General features: G+C 42.4%; 2 protein-coding genes across 2 annotated transcripts; both read right to left on the bottom strand.

The window, feature by feature from the left end:
* Positions 1 to 646: 646 nt before the first annotated feature.
* On the bottom strand, positions 647 to 1657 carry LOC307019941 (chemokine XC receptor 1-like; the record flags this gene model as incomplete). Its single annotated transcript, XM_079651038.1, has 1 exon — positions 647 to 1657. One exon carries the CDS (start codon positions 1655 to 1657, stop codon positions 647 to 649), a length of 1011 nt encoding a protein of 336 aa, XP_079507164.1.
* A 15073-nt stretch (positions 1658 to 16730) lies between these two features.
* On the bottom strand, positions 16731 to 18365 carry LOC307019821 (chemokine XC receptor 1-like). Its single transcript, XM_079650926.1, has 2 exons — positions 18353 to 18365; positions 16731 to 18176 (listed from the first exon to the last, which is right to left on the bottom strand). Exon 2 carries the CDS (start codon positions 18161 to 18163, stop codon positions 17147 to 17149), a length of 1017 nt encoding a protein of 338 aa, XP_079507052.1. The 5' UTR covers positions 18164 to 18176; positions 18353 to 18365; the 3' UTR covers positions 16731 to 17146.
* Between the last annotated feature and the right edge of the window lie 590 nt (positions 18366 to 18955).

Here is an 18955-nt window from a genome sequence, read left to right as displayed (position 1 = left end):
GGAACGATACACCCCAGACATATGTTTTGATCAATTTGATTGTAGTATGGACATAATAGTGATGATGATGATGATGATGATGCGATGATGATGATGATGATGATGATGATGATGATGATGATGAAATGTTCAAGCAAATATAAACACACATTTTTGACAGATTATATAACATTTTGAAAATAAATGATGTTCTGTTTTGTTTGCAAGACTCCTAAAGGTGACAATATAACAACTACAGTAACAACTGAGATAGATGATTTAATATGAAACAATTAAGTAAAATGCAGTCAAGAAGTGTTTCACATATTATCTACAGTATCAACATGAATTTGAAATCACATGAACATATACCAAATGATGCAGAGTTGATCACATGTACTTTTTAGAACCATTTTTAGAACAATCTTACAAAGCTAATGAAGCTAAATAAACTTGCATGTGTCACCTTGTCCCAAATCTAGGATAGCACATTTAAAAAGAATACTGAGAAAGCGTACACTGACATGTTAGGTCTACATTTATAGAGACTTACATTAAAGTAGTCCCCTTAATATCATTATGGAAATGTGAACACTATAGGTTAAACTAGTTCAAAACAAATATCATACCAAGTATTAATTGATGTTTTCATATAAGCGATGAATGTCTAGCTGCAGGTTGGTTCCAACACAACAGCAGAGCTTTGTGCTTTAAAAGCTACGTTCTGCTGAACAGAAGAGCCAGTGGTTCTCTTCCTGTCTCTCACCCTCCTGACTCTCTTGCAGCTAAAAAGATCCCAAAGATGCTGTCGCCACTTTTCTGAGAGCATATACAGAATAGGGTTCATACAGCAGTGAGAAGAAGCAAGTACATTACAAATACTTAAGGCAATATTCATCCGTTTTCTTGCAAAACAGCTGTTAGGTTTATAGAAGAACATGATTATATCCAAAATATTGTAAGGTACCCAGCAGATGATGAAGGCAGCAACTATACATAACACCACCACTACCGTCCTGTGCTTTCTTCTGTTTGAAGCCTGCAACACTGTCTTGAGGATGGCAGAATAGCAGAAGAAAATTATGGATAACGGAAAGAAGAAGAGCAGAGGCACTGCAAGATGAAATGCAAAGTCCACATGATATGAACACACCGAACGACCACCCCAGTCTTCCACCGTGGCTCTAGTAGCAACATGTATAGAAAAAGAAATGCTGATGATCCATGCAGCTGCACAGCTCAATGCTGCAAACCTCTGCCTCCTTACTTTGTTTCTTGGCATGTTGTGCAGCACCACAGTTATGAAACGGTCCACAGTCATGGCAGTCAGTAGAATGACACTACTGTAAAAACCAACAATCTCTGTCATAGCCACAAATGTGCAGGCAACATGACCAAAGACCCAGTCCTGCAGCAGCCAATAGACGGCCCAGAATGGAAGTGTGACTGTGATCATCAAATCGGAGCAGGCAAGGTTCAGGACAATTAGATTTGTGACATTTTTTAAGTTCTCATAGAGAAATAAGACATATAAGAGGAGGCAGTTTCCTATGATACTGAGGATGAAGATCAAAATGTATGAGGAGCCTTCAAAAGTGTTCAAGTCAAACACCCTCTCACAGTCTTCAGAGCTGTAGTTTTCACCTCCAATGTTCACTGTGGAGCTGTTGAATGCCATTGTAAGTTGTTTTCTGGGAAACATAAGCAGAAAAATGTAATTGGCAAATTGAGCAGATGTCTTTAACCTTCAGTAAAAAAAATGTTTAAAAAGTAAATCCTAGAAAAACAGAACAATATGGAAAACAATTATAAAGTTAGAACATCACCATTAAATATAAATAAATTACAGTAAATATTAAGCAACTTACCCTGAACAACGACTGTCACTTCATGTGCTGAGTTTCATTGTGACGGAGAAGTTGTTCAATAAAAGAGGAAACTAATGAAGAAGCTCCTCCTTTGGCTTCATATTATTCAGAGGTGATGCCTCATCATTCCAGTGAAGGCATGAATATCTTTAGATTAGCAAAAATTGGTGACGTGTATATCGTTGATGTTCTGCTTTAGAACATAATCTCGAAACAGCAGGAAGAAAGGATACACCTAGACCAGGGGTCTGCAACCTTTTTGACCAAAAGAGCCATTTCGCTCCTTTTTCTCCCAAATATTTTTGCCTGGAGCCGCAAAACATATTTCATAGTTTGATAGCTAATAAAGTTGTATTTATTGTTATATCAGACAAAAACTACAGTTGTTTTGCATTTATTAGGCTATTTATTACATTATATAAAACTGTTAACCTCTAATAAGAAACAAAGAACTCCTATAAGGAGAATTACAAATAATACACAGGCCTACTTTAAGATAAATTAAAAACAGCACTTGGGGAGTCCTCTGCACATTTGAAGGAAAAAAAATATTATTAAAATCGGCCCACTTTGAAATAAATAAAACATATAGCTGCACCCTAAAAAGAGTTAAAGGTAGGGTAGGTAAGAATGGAGAAACCAGCTCGAGTGCGCTAGAATTTGAAAATACACAACTGGAAAAAATAGACCTCTTCCTTCAGACTTTCTTACAGAGTCCCTCCTCCAACACACACGAACGCGCATCATCAATGAGGCCACGAGATAAGTTTGTGCACAGATGGAAGGCTGACAAGCAGGTAGGCCATCCAGTTATTTTAGCCGGGTCGGCTAAAATGATTGGTCGTGCTTTTTACAGCGCTACGGCTTCCAGAGATTCATTTTTGTAAGTATTTATTGTCAAAGCATTTATCATTGCTATCGGGACATTAAGAGCATTCCATGGAATATAACAAAAAGTGTTTTCTGAAATAAATTACATACCCCATTGAATTATGACTGAAGATTGTCAGCTGTCTTCCTCTCCCTTGTTGTTCCTCGATACGTAAAGGCTGCAGCACCGTTGACAACTTCTCTCTACATATCAAACATACCGGTAAACCAGCATCGTTTGCTGTGAAAGCATATAACTCTGTCCACACAAAATTAAATCCTGTGTTCCTCCGGTACTTTTCTTTGATTTATCCATAGTTCGCTCATCGAGCCGGGGGTCCCCGCGCGATCGCCTCCAAGAAAAGGCGCTCGCGCGGGACCGTAGCAGGATGTGACGCATATTTTAGTTGACCTAATTAAAACCGTTTTGTTTTTTATTTATGTGTCACAGTATCACCTCAAAATACGAAACATTTTCAACCGTGCAACAAAATATAAATAGTCCTACAAATACTTTTATTTTATATCCTTCTTATTTTTGTCTAAGCTCAAGGGAGCCAGAGCAGAGGGCTTAAAGGGCCGCATGCGGCCCGTGGGCCGCGGGTTGCCGACCCCTGACCTAGACATATGTTTTGATCAATTTGATTGTATCATGGAAATAATAGTGATGATGATGATGATGAAATGTTCAAGCAAATATAAACACACATTTTTGACAGATTATATAACATTTTGAAAATAAATGATGTTCTGTTTTGTTTACAAGACTCCTAAAGGTGACAATATAACAACTACAGTAACAACTGAGATAGATTATTTAATATGAAACAATTAAAGGGGACCTATCATGCAAAATGCACTTTTGTACATCTTTCATACATGAATATGTGTCTCCGGTGTGTCAGGGAACTAACCAAGTGTCAGAAAACACAACCGTCTCTCTTTTCCTCCATACCCAAATCTCTTAAAAACGGGGCTGCAACGGATCTGATACAGACTGATCCAGATTTGAAAATAGTGTGACGTCAGTGACGAGGAGCTCTGCCTATATGGCCAACTCTCCACCAATCAGGGGAATGAGAGGTTGCCGTGGAATGGTAACAGCATGGTAACATGACGCTCGTAACTCGGCCCCCTCCTTTGCAGGGGGGCGTGGTCAGCTGCAGCGCATGCAAAGACAGGGTGGAGGAGAGGAAAATAAAGCAAAATGAGGCATGGCAAAAATGCATGATCTGTTTGGTATATTTGAAACAAAAAACGTATAAATATACCTTATATAGGTATGGCCTATGGTATATTATTAAAATATAGCATGATAGGTCTCCTCTAAGTAAAATGCAGTGAAGAAGTGTTTTACATATTATCTACAGTGCAATTTATAATCAATGTATCAACATGAATTTGAAATCACATTAATATTTACCAACTGATACAGAGCTGATTTTTTTTCAAGCACAAAACTTGATTGGAAATTTAAAGGGGGAAATAAATGGAATTGCTTTACATGTTTGATTAAATAATGTACAACACATATCATTTTTAGAACAATTTTTAGAACCAACTTAAAAAGCTAATGAAGCTAAATTAATTTGCATTTGTCACCCTGTCCCAAATCTAGGATAGCTAATTTAAAGTTCTCCTATCATGCTATCTTTAGGCATATATTATGGGTCTCAGATATATAAAAATATATAAAAAACATGTCTATGATGCGTTTTGACCTCTCTGAAGAACCAGCACCTTACCGTGGTAGAGAGGTTTGTGTGCCCTGATGAACCTGGGGGCTGTGTTGTCTGGAACTTTGTGTTCCTGGTAGGGTCTCCCATGGCAAATTGGTCTCAGGCAAGGGGCCAGACTAAGATTGGTTCAAAAGACCTCATGAAAGAAGACTCAGGAAGTGAGGATACCCGGCCCGGAGGAAGTCCGGGGTCCCCTTCTGGAGCCAGGCCCAGAAGGAGGACTCGTCGGCGAGCGTCTGGTGGTTGGTAGGGGTGTAACGGTGCACAGAAGTCACGGTTCGGTTCATACCTCGGTTTGGGGGTCACGGTTCGGTACGGGTTCGGTACAACAAGGAAAAGCAAAAAAAAGTCTCAAATGCATAATTTTTTTTTGCTGTGATTTTGGTATGAAAATAAGGAACTCTAACATTTGGAATCATTAACTGTATTACACAGTTAAAAACAAACCCCAAACAGTAAAACACACACTCAGATGGCCATAGTATTTATATTGGCTGATTTCAAACAAAAAAGGTTAAATAAGCTGTACAACAAAAAATAATGTCTTGAAAATATTAAAATAAATGATAAAGTGTTTCAATCACAATCAATAAAAGGCAACACAGAACTGTATAACATCTCCTGATGTCAAAATATAAAACAAAATAAAATCTGTACCTTTAGGAGCAATGTCTAACGTGTAATTAACTTGTGAGTGTGTGAGGCCATTATGCCTAAATAAAGGTAAGCTTTACTCTATTTTCAGGTTTTTCTTCAAAAAGATGAGTTTGTCTACGTTGTCAGTAGTGAGGGCAGATCTGTTGGTGGTAACTATGTCACCTGCCGTCGAGAAAACCCTCTCGCTGGGGACTGAGACTGACTCGGATGTGATTGAGCATGTTTGACGTGTTACCTCTAGCATACCGCACCGCTGTCGAACAACGCCGACACACCGTCCTTGTCCGATCCACAACTCGCACCCCATCATTGTTGTTGTCCACAGGGAACCGGAAAGGTTCTCACACACCTGATTTAAAAGAAGCAGGTGGGTCTTCTAGCTCCTGTGTGTTGTGTGAACTCGCCAGAGCTACTAACTTTTCTTCTTCATATATTGTGTTCGTTTTGTTGTGTTTTGTTCTTGTTCTTCAATTGTTATTTACGGGGGGCTGGCTTTTAGGCGCAATACCGACCCCTGGATTATATATAGTGTAATACTGCCCTGAGTGACAGACTTTTTTCCCACTCGTAAAAAAAGGCATATTCGCCGTGTGACTGCATGTGCCGAACCGTGACAACCAAAACCCTGACGGTACGGGACGAATACGGATACCGTTACACCCCTAGTGGCCGGGCTTGCCACGGTGCCCGGCCCGGCACAGCCCGAAAAGGCAACGTGGGCAACACCTCCGCTTCTCCGTCCCGCGGGCCCACCACCTACGGGAAACAGCGATGGGGTCGGGTGCGCTACCAGAAGGGTGGCAGTGAAAGCAGAGGGTCTCGACGGACCAGACCCGGGCGACAGAAGCTGGCTTTGGGAACGTGGAACGTCACCTCTCTGGGGGGGAAGGAGCCGGAGCTTGTGCGGGAGGTGGAGCGTTACCAGTTGGATCTGGTTGGGCTCACCTCTACCCACAGCGTCGGCTCTGGAACCTTACTTCTGGATAGGGGTTGGACTCTATTCTACTCTCTTCTCCGGAGTTGCTCAAGGTGTGAGGCACCGGGCGGGTGTGGGGATACTCACAAGTCCCTGGTTGGGTGCTTCATTGTTGGAGTTTACCCCAGTGGACGAGATGGTCACCTCCCTATGCCTGCGGGTTATGGGGGGGGAAACTCTGACTGTTGTGTGTGCTTATGCACCAAACAGCAGTTCAGAGTATACGGCCTTCTTGGAGACCCTGGAAAGAGTCCTGTATGGGGCTCCTGAAGGGGACTCTTTAATCTTGCTGGGAGACTTCAACGCACATGTGGGCAATGATGGAGACACTTGGAGGGGCGGGATTGGGAGGAACGGCCCCCCTAATCTGAACCGGAGTGGTGGTTTGTTACTAGACTCCTGTGCTAGTCATGGATTGGCCATTAAAAGCACCATGTTCGAACATAAGGATGCTCATAAGTGTACCTGATACCAGAGCACCCTAGGCAGAAGGCCCATGATCGATTTTGTTATCGTATCATCAGACCTGAGGCCGTATGTTTTGGACACTCGGGTAAAGAGAGGGGCGGAGTTGTCAACTGATCACCATCTGATGGTGAGTTGGGTCGAGTGGCGGGGGAAGCCTCTGGATAGACCTGGTAAGCCCAAACGTGTAGTTTGGGTGAACTTGGAACGTCTGGAGGAGTCCCAAGTTCAGGAGGCCTTCAACTCACACCTTTGGCGGAGCTTTATGGGCATTCATGTGGAGGTTGGGGACATTGAACCAGAGTGGTTGGTGTTCAAAGCCTCTATTGCCGAAGACACGGCAGGGAGCTGTGGTCTCAAGGTCTTAGGTGCTTCAGGACCTCCTGGTGGACACCGGTGGTCAGGGAAGCCGTCCGACTGAAGAAGGAGGCCTTCAGGGATTTGTTATCCCGGGGGACTCCCGAGGCAGTTGCAAGGTACCGACAGGCCCGAAGGGCAGCAGCCTCAGCCGTGGCCGAGGCAAAGCAGCGGGTGCGGGAGAAGTTTGGAGAATACATGGAAAAGGACTTTCGGGCGGCACCAAAGTTGTTCTGGAAAACTGTCCGACACCTCAGGAGGGGGAAGCTGGGAACCATCCAAGCTGTGCACAGTAAGGATGAAACGTTGTTGACCCCAACTGATGGAGTGTTAGGGCGTTGGAAGGAACACTTTGAGGAACTCCTGAACCCAACAACTCCGCCCTCTATGGTAGAGGCAGAGCTGGAGTATGACAGGGGATCAACACCAATCTCCCGGGGAGAGGTCACTGAGGTCGTCAAACAACTCTACAGTCGCAAAGCCCCGGGGTGGATGAGATCCGCCCAGAAATGCTGAAGGCTCTGGGTGTTGAGGGACTGTCATGGTTGACACGTCTCATCAACGTTGCGTGGAAGTCGAAAACAGTACCAAAGGAGTGGCAGACCGGTGGTGGTTCCCCTTTTCAAAAAGGGGGATCAGAGGGTGTGTGCCAATTACAGAGGCATCACACTACTCAGCCTCCCCGGGAAAGTTTATTCTAAGGTACTCGAAAGGAGGGTCAGGCCGATTGTCGAACCTCAGATTGAGGAGGAACAATGCGGATTCCGTCCTGGTCGTGGAACGACGGATCAGCTTTTTACCCTCGCAAGGATCCTGGAGGGGGCCTGGGAGTAAGCTTATCCGGTCTAAATGTGTTTTGTAGACTTGGAGAAGGCGTATGACCGAGTTCCCAGGGAGTTACTATGGGAGGTGCTGCGGGAGTATGGGGTGAGGGGGTCTCTACTCAGGGCCATCCAATCTCTGTACTCCCAAAGTGAGAGCTGTGTCAGGGTCCTCGGCAGTAAGTCGGACCCATTTCAGGTGAGGGTTGGCCTCCGCCAGGGCTGCGCTTTGTCGCCAATCCTGTTTGTAATATACATGGATCGGATTTCGAGTCGTAGTCGTGGGGGAGGGGGTCTGCAGTTCGGTGGACTAAGGATGGCACCACTGCTTTTTGCAGATGATGTAGTTCTAATGGCTTCATCGGACTGCGACCTCCAAGTCTGAGGCCATGGTTCTCAGCAGGAAACCGATGGACTGTCCACTCCAAGTAGGGAATGAGTCCTTACCCCAAGTGAAGGAGTTCAAGTATCTCGGGGTCTTGTTCTCGAGTGAGGGAACAATGGAGCGTGAGATGGGCCGGAGAATCGGAGCAGCGGGAGCGGTACTGCAGTCGCTTTACCGCACCGTTGTGACGAAAAGAGAGCTGAGCCAGAAGGCAAAGCTCTCTGTCTACTGGGCCATTTTCGTTCCTACCCTCACCTATGGTCATGAAGGATGGGTCATGACCGAAAGAACGAGATCTCGGATACAAGCTGGTGTCTCCCTTAGGTATAAGGTGAGAAGTTCAGTCATCCGGGAGGGACTCGGAGTTGAACCGCTCCTCCCTCGCGTCGAAAGGAGCCAGTTGAGGTGGTTCGGGCACCTAGTAAGGATGCCACCTGGGCGCCTCCCTAGGGAGGTGTTCCAGGCACGTCCAGCTGGGAAGAGACAAAGGGGTAGACCTAGGACCAGGTGGAGGGATTATATCTCTTCGCTGGCCTGGGAGCGCCTTGGGATCCCCCAGTCAGAGCTGGTTGATGTGGCCAGGGAAAATAAAGTTTGGGGCTCTCTGCTGGAGCTGCTACCACCGCGATTCGACCACGGATAAGCGGGAGAAGATGGATGGATGGATGGATGGATGATGCGTTTTGCTCAAAATACCAAACAGATCATGCATTTTAGACAGCCCTCTTATCCCTCTATTTCAGCCCTGTTAGAAGTGCTGATTCTGGGTCTAAAGCTTTATAAAAATAAAAATAAAAAGGGGGGGGGGAGCTTATGCTGAGTATCTGATCAGGAGAATTCTAACCAGACACAACAAAATGCTGCCGTGATATCATGTTCAAAACCACATTAAGGATTATTTCTGAAACAGTATGGAGCTCAAATGCTTTTTCTCTTGCTGGTTTACCACAAGGTGAGTACCTTTTTATATCCTGATTTTGTACACATACTCTCATACAGGTTAGCTCTGAGTGTGAGCGATGCTTTGTAAACAAAGACCATATTACTTCCAAAACACGTCGCACATTGTTTCTGATAGCGACGTTTCTGATAGGGCCGTGGGTTTAAAGCCAGCCCACATTTCCGAGATTACGTCATCTTGCCAGCAAATCTGGATCAGCTCCATTGTACCCCCGTTTTTAGAGATTTGGGTACGGAGGAAAAGAGAGAAGGTTTTGTTTTCTGACACTTTGTGAGTTTCCTGACACGCAGGGGACACATATTTATGTATAAAAGACATCAAAAAGTGAATTTCTTATGATAGGAGACCTTCAAGAAAATACTAAGAAAGCGTAAAATTCTGTTAAAAATTGACAAGTTAGGTCTACATTTATAGAGACTTACATTATAGTAGTCACCCTAATATTGTAAAGGAAATGTGAACACCATAGGTTAAACTAGCTCAAAACAAATATTATACTAAGTATTAATTGATGTTTTCATATTAGTAATGAATGTCTAGCTACAGGTTGGTTCCAACACAACAGCAGAGCTTTGTGCTTTAAAATCTACATTCTGAAAACTTCCGGTGGCACCAAGCCCACGTAAGACACAAGGTTTTGAGCTCCGTGGATTTAGTGCCCTACCAAACGATAAATGTATCGAAACTAGGCAAATTAACGCCCAACTACACTCTGAGTATGAGCCCTAGTGAAAGAACAACTAGAAATCAGAAATCATCTAAAAACGAGAAGAAATCCATGAAAACAACTACCGCTAGCATTAGCGCGCCTAGCATGGCTAAGTCTGACGTAGCAAGCAAAGCAGGGGGTGCTGCTGAGACAAGCATGGAGGACATTCTACGATCAATAGAGAAATCGAACCAAGAAATACGAGGGGAAATTCAACTGATGAGAGAAGATGTCAAATAATTCAAAGGTCAAATTAGTGAGTCATTTAATAGATTGGAAACATCGGTCTGCGGTCTAAGTACACAGCTAACAAAACTGGAGAAGAGGGTCGTTGACACGGAAGGACGCATCGGTGCCACGGAAGAGAAGGCCGCGACCCATGGCAGAGCCATTAGCTTTATACTGCAACAAGAAGCTGAGCTCATGGAAAGATGTGAGGACCTCCAGAACCGGGCGAGAAGACAAAATCTGCGACTATATCAGATCCCCGAAGGCACGGAGGGAAAGGATATGGTGGCCTTTATTAAGAAGCTACTTCAAACCGTGTTGCCCTCTGTTGGGACAGAATCTCTGCTCCGCGCCGTTCCTATATGAGCGGGTTCTCAAAAGAAGGAACAATTCAAAGCAGCCAGGATAAGGGTTAAACAATAATCTGCTTTAATGGCAAAAACATACAAATACATCACCTAATCACGAAGCACTCTGCAGAGTACTCCGGGCTCAGGTTCTACCACTGTGTGAGACACGTCTCAGGAACGGCAAGTCAAAAACAAGAGCGCCGATCTTCAAAATGATCACAACATTTATACACAGGTGGGGAGGAGTTTCGCGTGTGTGTGTGTGTTTGTCCCTCTGCCCTTAGGCAGATCCCCCAATCAATGATTTGGAGTCATGACAGAGGACTCTTTGACAGGACACATATTCATTCCCCCTAAACATCTTCAACACACAAACATCGTATCATGTATCTTATCACACAACAGCCACCTGTTTTTCTTTATGAAAGCCATATTTGTAAATATCCACACGCCATCGTCCCATGACAGTCACCGAATCAGTCAACCAACATATTAAGTTAATTGTTCTTGTGGCTTAATGGCTTCCCTGAACTTCCCTTCACCCCAAAGTCAGCTTACTAGGAATGAATACATTTTATTGATAAGCTCAAAAGGACGTTTATCTCGTTTACTGCTGGGTGACCCAAGTCTCAAGGCCTGCAGGATGTGTAGGAGATAAACATTAATTCTACAAGACTTTAACTGCCTTATATCTGAAAATGTATCTGGGAATTCCCCTGTTAATTGCAAGGACTATTGATAATTAACAGAGAGACCCTAGGGGCCTCTTCTTGGTATCTGCTAGTCACTCAATGCAGAAATCACAAGTTTAACACACATTCTATATAAGGTGACATTAAAATGAATATACCAGATTGAACTTTCCTGCCATAACACGTTACTTTAATACTTCAAATAATTCAAATAATACTTCACCTCACTACCGCTGAAGGAAGATGACATCAGAATCGACCGTGCCCATCGGACACTTACCCCGAGGCTGAAAGAGAATGACCCCCCTCGCTCCATTTTGATAGGATTCGCTGACTACACAGTAAAGAAACAGATCCTACAGCAGGCCTGGACACAGGGCCAAGTGAAGATGGGTGACAGGCAAATTTACTTTGACGATGACTACTCACCTGAACTCCAGAGAAAACGTGCCCAGGTTAGTCATCAAAGAACTCAAGCAGAAGAATGTCAAAGCGAAGTGCCTATACCCAGCTCGGCTGAGGATGATGGTGGGCTCGGTGGAACATTTCAGACGCTGATGGAAGCCGCTCCGGCGCTTCAGAAAATGAACATTCAGATCCGAGTTGATGAGCGGGACAAACTTCAGAGTGAGCTGACCAGGCACCGATGGGAGAGACAGGACAACCGCAGAGGGAAAAATGTGAACCTGCTGTCGGAGGAGGACTGTAGTGTTTTCTTCCCTGGAAATGGCTGACAGGCACGATGAAGTAAGTTTGATCAATCAGTCAGAGATTAACATTTGTGAATACGTTTTTGTCAATGTGTCCCATTATCATTCGTCAATGTGTCCCATTATCATTCGTCAATGTGTCCCATTATCATTCATATCACATTATATGCAGCTCGTCACGCTCACCTGCAGCTCGTCACTCGTGTTGAGACCGTGTCGCTGTTGGTCCTGTCCTGTTTGTCTGCGGAGGCCCACTCCCACCTGTTGAGAGCGGCTGTGCATGGGTGGTTTCCCCCCGACGGAGACGTCGCAAGGAGACGGAGCGGCTCCACCGGCTGCTGCCTGCTTCCACCTGTCTGGTGTCTGTGGTCTGCGGAGGCCTGCTCCAACTGTGGAGTGCGGTTGTGCGGAGAAGGATTTTGCCCCGAGGACGTCGCGGAGAGACGGAGTGGCTCCACGCTTCGGGCTGGGGCCTGCTCCCGTCGGGCGTGTGCTGCTGTGCGGAGGAGGATTTGCCACAGCTGGGGCTTGCTTTTCCACCTTTCCTGGCTGCGGTGTGGCTGAGGAGGAGGGTTCTTGCCCGGGGAACATCGGAGAATGGCACATGTCGTGTTTCTGCTGTGCCTGTTTGCTGTGTTGGACTGTGGGAAGATCTCTAGTAATCCTAAGAGGCCTACTGGATTCGGGTATGTTCTGCTACCCGCGGTGGGCATCCCCTGCGGAGGTTCAGATGTGCTGCAAAAACAATTGCCGGTTGCCTTGTCGCGGACAATCTGCTCGACAAAATATGTTTGTCTTTTTTGTTTGCTTGCTATGATGGTTCTTCAGGACTGCTTCTTAAGCTCTAATCACACTTTCACAGACTTTGCCGGTGATTCTAGAGTAGATGACGGTGTATGTGTGTTGTTTAAGAGGAAAAGATGCTTGTTTTTTGTTGTTGTTATTACTGTCAGGAAATGTACAACCTAACCCTGGTCCGCCCAGTAGTAGTAGTCAGGTCGCTACTCCTGCTGATTTTAAAGCTCGGTCTGGGTTGGGTTTTATCCTCTTGAATGTGCGCAGTCTGTTAAGTAAACTACATTTTGTCCGCATTTGGGCGAGCTCGACTGACGCTGACGTCATTGTTTTATCAGAAACATGGCTAAACAAATCTATTTTGGCCTCTGACATGGCCTTAAATGGTTATAATGTGTATCGTACCGACCGGCCTAATAAAGGTGGTGGCGTTGCCATTTATGTTAAGAATAAGTTCAGTGTAACCACATTACTTTCCACATCCATCAGTAAGCAATTTGAATTTTTAGCCATAAATATAGAAGTGGCAAAGGGTCACAAGGTCATGGTAGTGAGTTGCTACAGACCCCCCTCAGCTGTCAAAGACTCCTTGTCTTCACTAGCAAAAAACTTTTATCACAACTAGACTACAAGGAAATAGTGCTACTTGGAGATTTTAACTGGGACTGGTTAACTGCAGTGTCAGAGGATTTTAAAAACCTTTGTATGTCTTTAAATGTTACTCAGATTGTTGACAGTCCTACTCGCCCTAACATTAAGTCCCCTAATAAATCCTCCCTAATTGTTCTCATTTTAACTAATGTTCCCCATAAATACTCATCTGTGGGAGTATTTGCAAATGATTTGAGTTATCACTGTGTTGTAGCCACAATTAGGGACACTAAGGTCCAAAAGGTTAAACCTCGCATTACCATTAAGAGAGACAAAAAACATTTTGTGGAGCAGGGTTTTGTGCATGATCTGTTTGATTTTGATTGGGGAAAAATCGATCTGTGTGCTGATGTAGAAACTGCATGGTCTTATTTTTATCTTGGTTTTATGGAGATCATTGATAGACATGCACCCCTGCGTACATTTAGAGTAAAGGGACGAGACAATCCTTGGTTTTCTGCTGAGCTGTCCAGTCTCCTTCATGAGAGAAACAAGGCCTGGGCAAAGGCTAGGAAATCAGGCTCAGAGGTAGAATGGCTGCGTTTTAGGCAGCTAAGAAATAGCTTCACTTCACATATCAAAACTGCTAAATCAAAGTACTATCTGTCAGTAATGTTGGGGCAGAATCTCTGCTTCGCGCCGTTCCTCTATGAGTTTGTTTTAAAAGAAGGAAAAGTCAAAGCAGCCAGGATAAGGGTTAAACAATAATCTGCTTTAATGGTGGAACATACAATACATCACAAAACAATTCAAAAGGGGCCCCCCTTCGGGTGCCCCTGCTCTGGTCCTCTCGCTGGGAGAGGTCTTACAACCTTGGCCAGCATGAAGAAAAGAAGAGCAAACCAAAGGAAAACACAGGCTTTCATACTAAAAACACAGGAGGAGGTGTGTGAATGCTTCCCCCAGAGGTCATCTCATTGGGAGAGACCAAAACATGGCCTGTCGCACCCAATCAGCGCGACACAGCAGAAGAAACCCGGAAACAAAAAGTCTCTTTCAGTTTGACGAAAACCAGATAGCTTTTGGTGTCTGGAACGAACCTGCTCTAAACAACAAGTTTCCTTATCTTATTTCACATCTTGCAGCCAGCACACACACATCCCCTTTATGGCCCTTTGTCCCTGTGTCAATCTTCCCCCCCTCAGGTTACCACACACAAGTTAAAAGTATGTTTTAAGATATAGTTGTTGTAGTTGATTAAATATACGTAATACATGTAAATTACCTTCATATCAATAATAACGAGGAATACATTACCTATGCTCTTAAGCAGTATTAGAGATGCTTTTCAAATAGTCAAACTTCACACAGGCCCAATATAGAGAACACACTAATTTGTCCTGCAGCCTTTCCAGCCATTTGAGCTATTGTTCACATCCTTACTTCAAATAAAAGGTTTCACATTGCATATTTCCAGCTTCCTTTACACATACTGTTATTATTAATACAAAGTAATTAACCACACACATCTATTTAAAACAAGTAGATTTCCCTGATAATTGACATGCTGAAAATCTTAAGAAGAATGTCCCCTCCCCCAGCTCTCTCGTCCCTGTCATAAAAGCTGCTTCCATTTCATATAGAGTAATAAAACATGTTTAAGCTAATTTCTCCACAATGTTTGTAGCCATTTAGTACCCACACATGAAAGAATAAAAACAGAGGTATAGTTGAACAGTAATCATGCAGCACATATATTTACTGCAATGAAAACACACACATTTGCCCTAAGCATGTGTAACGCACCCTCTTCTTTTATGAGGGAAACATTCCAGAGTTTTGGAGCTATCCCCAAACAAGGATGTCCCCTGCTCACATCTCTCTCTAAACACAAAGACTTCACCTCAATATATTGGGGAGGAAAAATATACTTTGTCCCTTCAAATTTAACACACATGAATATATATAAAGTGACATTAAAATGAATATACCAGATTTAACTTTCCTACCATAACACGTTACTTTAATACTTCAAATAATTCAAATAATCCTTCAGTAACCACAAAGAATCGGAATAATCCTGAAAAAAATTTGGAAAGCCATTGAATCGTTATCCACCGGTGATATCCATAATGAGCTCCGTGCATTACCACAGCATCTGGCTCTATATCGGACAGGGCTACTATGTCACTTCATGTGCTGAGTTTCACTGTGACGGAGAAGTTGTTCAATAAAAGAGGAAACTAATGAAGAAGCTCCTCCTTTGGTTTCACATTAATCAGAGGTGATGCATCATCATTACAGTTTAAGAATGAATATATAGATTTCATAAAAATGGTGACATGTGTTCTACTTTTATAACATTATCTAAGAGCAGGAAGGAGACACTCCAGAACTATTTTTTGCTCTATTTTATTGTAAAGCATGAAATTGATAATGATATAATTATCAAAGAAAAACAAACACATTTCTGTTACAAATTCAACATCGTTCGAAATAAAACATTTCACTTTTGTGATTGCAAGAATCTTAAAGGTGACAATATATACGACTGACATAAATTGTTTAAAAGGAAAACATAAAGTAAAATGCAGTAAAACACAGTGTATCACATTTTATATGTAGTATAATGTAATCTATGATCAATGTTTCAATAAGAACTTGAACTAACGTAAACATTATCGAAATGATATAGAGCTGATTGTCCTTTTGTAAAAGCACAGTTTGATCGGATATTAAAAGTTAAAATAAGCGGATTTGGTTAGAAAGTATGGTTAGATTATATATAATGCTTGGAACAATTAATTTTCTTACAGAGTCAATGAGTTTATTACAACAAATTCAAGACAACGTCTACTCTGGGATATGACTGCTTATACTGCTGGTATTCAAACAGTGTTCAGTTGGTGTGTAAGGGCCCAACATGTGCCAACAAAATATCCCAGAGAGCATTGCACCACCAGCCTGAACCGTTGACTCAATGCAGGATGGATCCATGGCTTCATGTTGTTCACGCCAAATTCTGACCAGCAGCAGACATGGAGATTTGTCAGAACAGGCGCTGTTTTTGAAATCTTCTCTCCAGTTTCTGTGAGCCAGGAGTAAAACCCTGTGTGTTCTCCGTCTGCTTTATGCCCTCAAACTTTAGCATTTAAGTTACTGCCACCTTTCTGTCAGCTTGCACCACTTTATTCTCCTCTGACCTCTCTTAGTAATAAGAGAGCGAACTAATGAAGAAGCTCCTCCTTTGGTTTCCTATTAATCAGAGGTGTTGCATCATCATTCCAGTGAAGGCATGAATATTTTTAGATAAGCAAAAATTGGTGACGTGTATATTGTTGATGTTCTGCTTTAGAACATCATCTCGAAACAGCAGGAAGGAAGGATACACCCCAGACATATGTTTTGATCAATTTGATTGTAGCATGGACATAATAGTGATGATGATGATGATGAAATGTTCAAGCAAATATAAACACACATTTTTGACAGATTATATAACATTTTGAAAATAAATGATGTTCTGTTTTGTTTGCAAGACTCCTAAAGGTGACAATATAAGAACTACAGTAACAACTGAGATAGATGATTTAATATGAAACAATTAAGTAAAATGCAGTCAAGAAGTGTTTCACATATTATCTACAGTACAATGCATAATCAATGTATCAACATGAATTTGAAATCACATGAACATATACCAAATGATACAGAGGTGATCACATGTACTTTTTAGAACCATTTTTAGAACAATCTTACAAAGCTAATGAAACTAAATAAACTTGCATGTGTCACCCTGTCCCAAATTTAGGATAGCACATTTAAAAAGAATTCTGAGAAAGCGTACACTGAAATGTTAGGTCTACATTTATAGAGAATTACATTAAAGTCCCCTTAATATCATTATGGAAATGTGAACACTATCGGTTAAGCTAGTTAAAAACAAATATTATACCAAGTATTAATTGATGCTTTAATTTTAGCGATGAATGTCTAGCTGCAGGTTGGTTCCAACACAACAGCAGAGCTTTGTGCTTTAAAAGCTACGTTCTGCTTAACAGAAGAGCCAGCGGTTCTCTTTCTGTCTCTCACCCTCCTGACTTTATTGCAGCTAAAAAGATCCAAAAGATGCTTTCGCCACTTTTCTGAGAGCATATACAGAATAGGGTTCATGACGCAGTGAGAATAAGCAAGTACACGACAAATACTAAAGGCAATAATCACACGTTTCCATGCATAACAGTTTTCAAGTGGATTGAGGGACAGGATTATATCCAAAATCGTGTAAGGTACCCAGCAGATGATGAAGGCAGCAACTATACATAACACCACCACTACCGTCCTGTGCTTTCTTCTGTTTGAAGCCTGCAACACTGTCTTGAGGATGGCAGAATAGCAGAAAACAATTATGGATAACGGGAAGAAGAAGAGCAGAGGCACTGCAAGTTTAAAAACATAGTGCACATACATAAGATTCAAACAAATGGAACGACCACGCCAGTCTATCACCGTGGCTCTAGTAGCAACATGTATAGAAACAGAAATGCTGATGATCCATGCAGCTGCACAGCTCAATGCTGCAAACCTCTGCCTCCTTACTTTGTTTCTTGGCATGTTGTGCAGCACCACAGTTATGAAACGGTCCACAGTCATGGCAGTCAGTAGAATGACATTACTGTACACACCAACAATCTCTGTCAGAGACACAAATGTGCAGGCAAAACTTCCAAAGACCCAGTCCTGCAGCAGCCAATAGACGGCCCAGAATGGAAGTGTGACTGTGATCATCAAATCGGAGCAGGCAAGGTTCAGGACGAATAGATTTGTGAAATTTTTTAAGTTCTCATAGAGAAAGAGGACATATAAGAGGAAGCAGTTTCCTATGATACTGAGGATGAAGATCAAAATGTATGAGGAGCCTTCAAAAGTTCCCATGACAAACACCCTCTCACAGTCTTCAGAGCTGTTATATTCACCCCCAATGTTCACTGTGGAGTTGTTGAATGCCATTGTAAGTTGTTTTCTGGGAAACATAAGCAGAAAAATGTAATTGGCAAATTGAGCAGATCTTTTTAACCTTCAGTCAAATTTAGTTTTAAAAAGTAGTTCATAGAAAAAAAGAACAATATCGAAAACAATAATATAGTTAGAACATCACCATTAAATATGGAAAGTAATTAAAGTAAATAAGCAACTTACCCTGAACAACGACTGTCACTTCATGTGGTGAGTTTCACTTTGACGGAAAAGTTGTGTGATATAAGAGGAAACTAATGAAGAAGCTCCTCCTTTGGCTTCATATTATTCAGAGGTGATGCCTCATCATTCCAGTGAAGGCATGAATATTTTTAGATAAGCAAAAATTGGTGACGTGTATATTGTTGATGTTCTGCTTTAGAACATAATCTCGAAACAGCAGGAAGGAAGGATACACCCCAGACATATGTTTTGATCAATTTGATTGTAGCATGGAAATAATAGTGACGATGATGATGATGAAATGTTCAAGCAAATATAAACACACATTTTTGATAATTTTTATAACATTTTGAAAATAAATGATGTTCTTTTTTGTTTGCAAGACTCCTAAAGGTGACAATATAACAACTACAGTAACAACTGAGATAGATTATTTAATATGAAACCACGAAGTAAAATGCAGTGAAGAAGTGTTTCACATATTATCTACAGTACAATGCATAATCAATGTATCAACATGAATTTGAAAGAACATGAAAAAACTAATTTAACTGATCTTTTTCATTTTTTTTTTCAATGGCATTAAAACGATAACAACGATGA

Source organism: Notothenia rossii (genome assembly GCF_949606895.1).
Source record: "Notothenia rossii genome assembly, chromosome: 9".
In the NCBI taxonomy this organism is placed as follows: Eukaryota; Metazoa; Chordata; class Actinopteri; order Perciformes; family Nototheniidae; genus Notothenia; species Notothenia rossii.
This window is presented reverse-complemented; position numbering and strand designations above follow the sequence as displayed.

Bases quoted from the DNA above. Each gene is read 5' to 3' on its own strand.
- LOC307019821 (XM_079650926.1), bottom strand. From the start codon at position 18,163: ATGGCATTCAACAACTCCACAGTGAACATTGGGGGTGAATATAACAGC.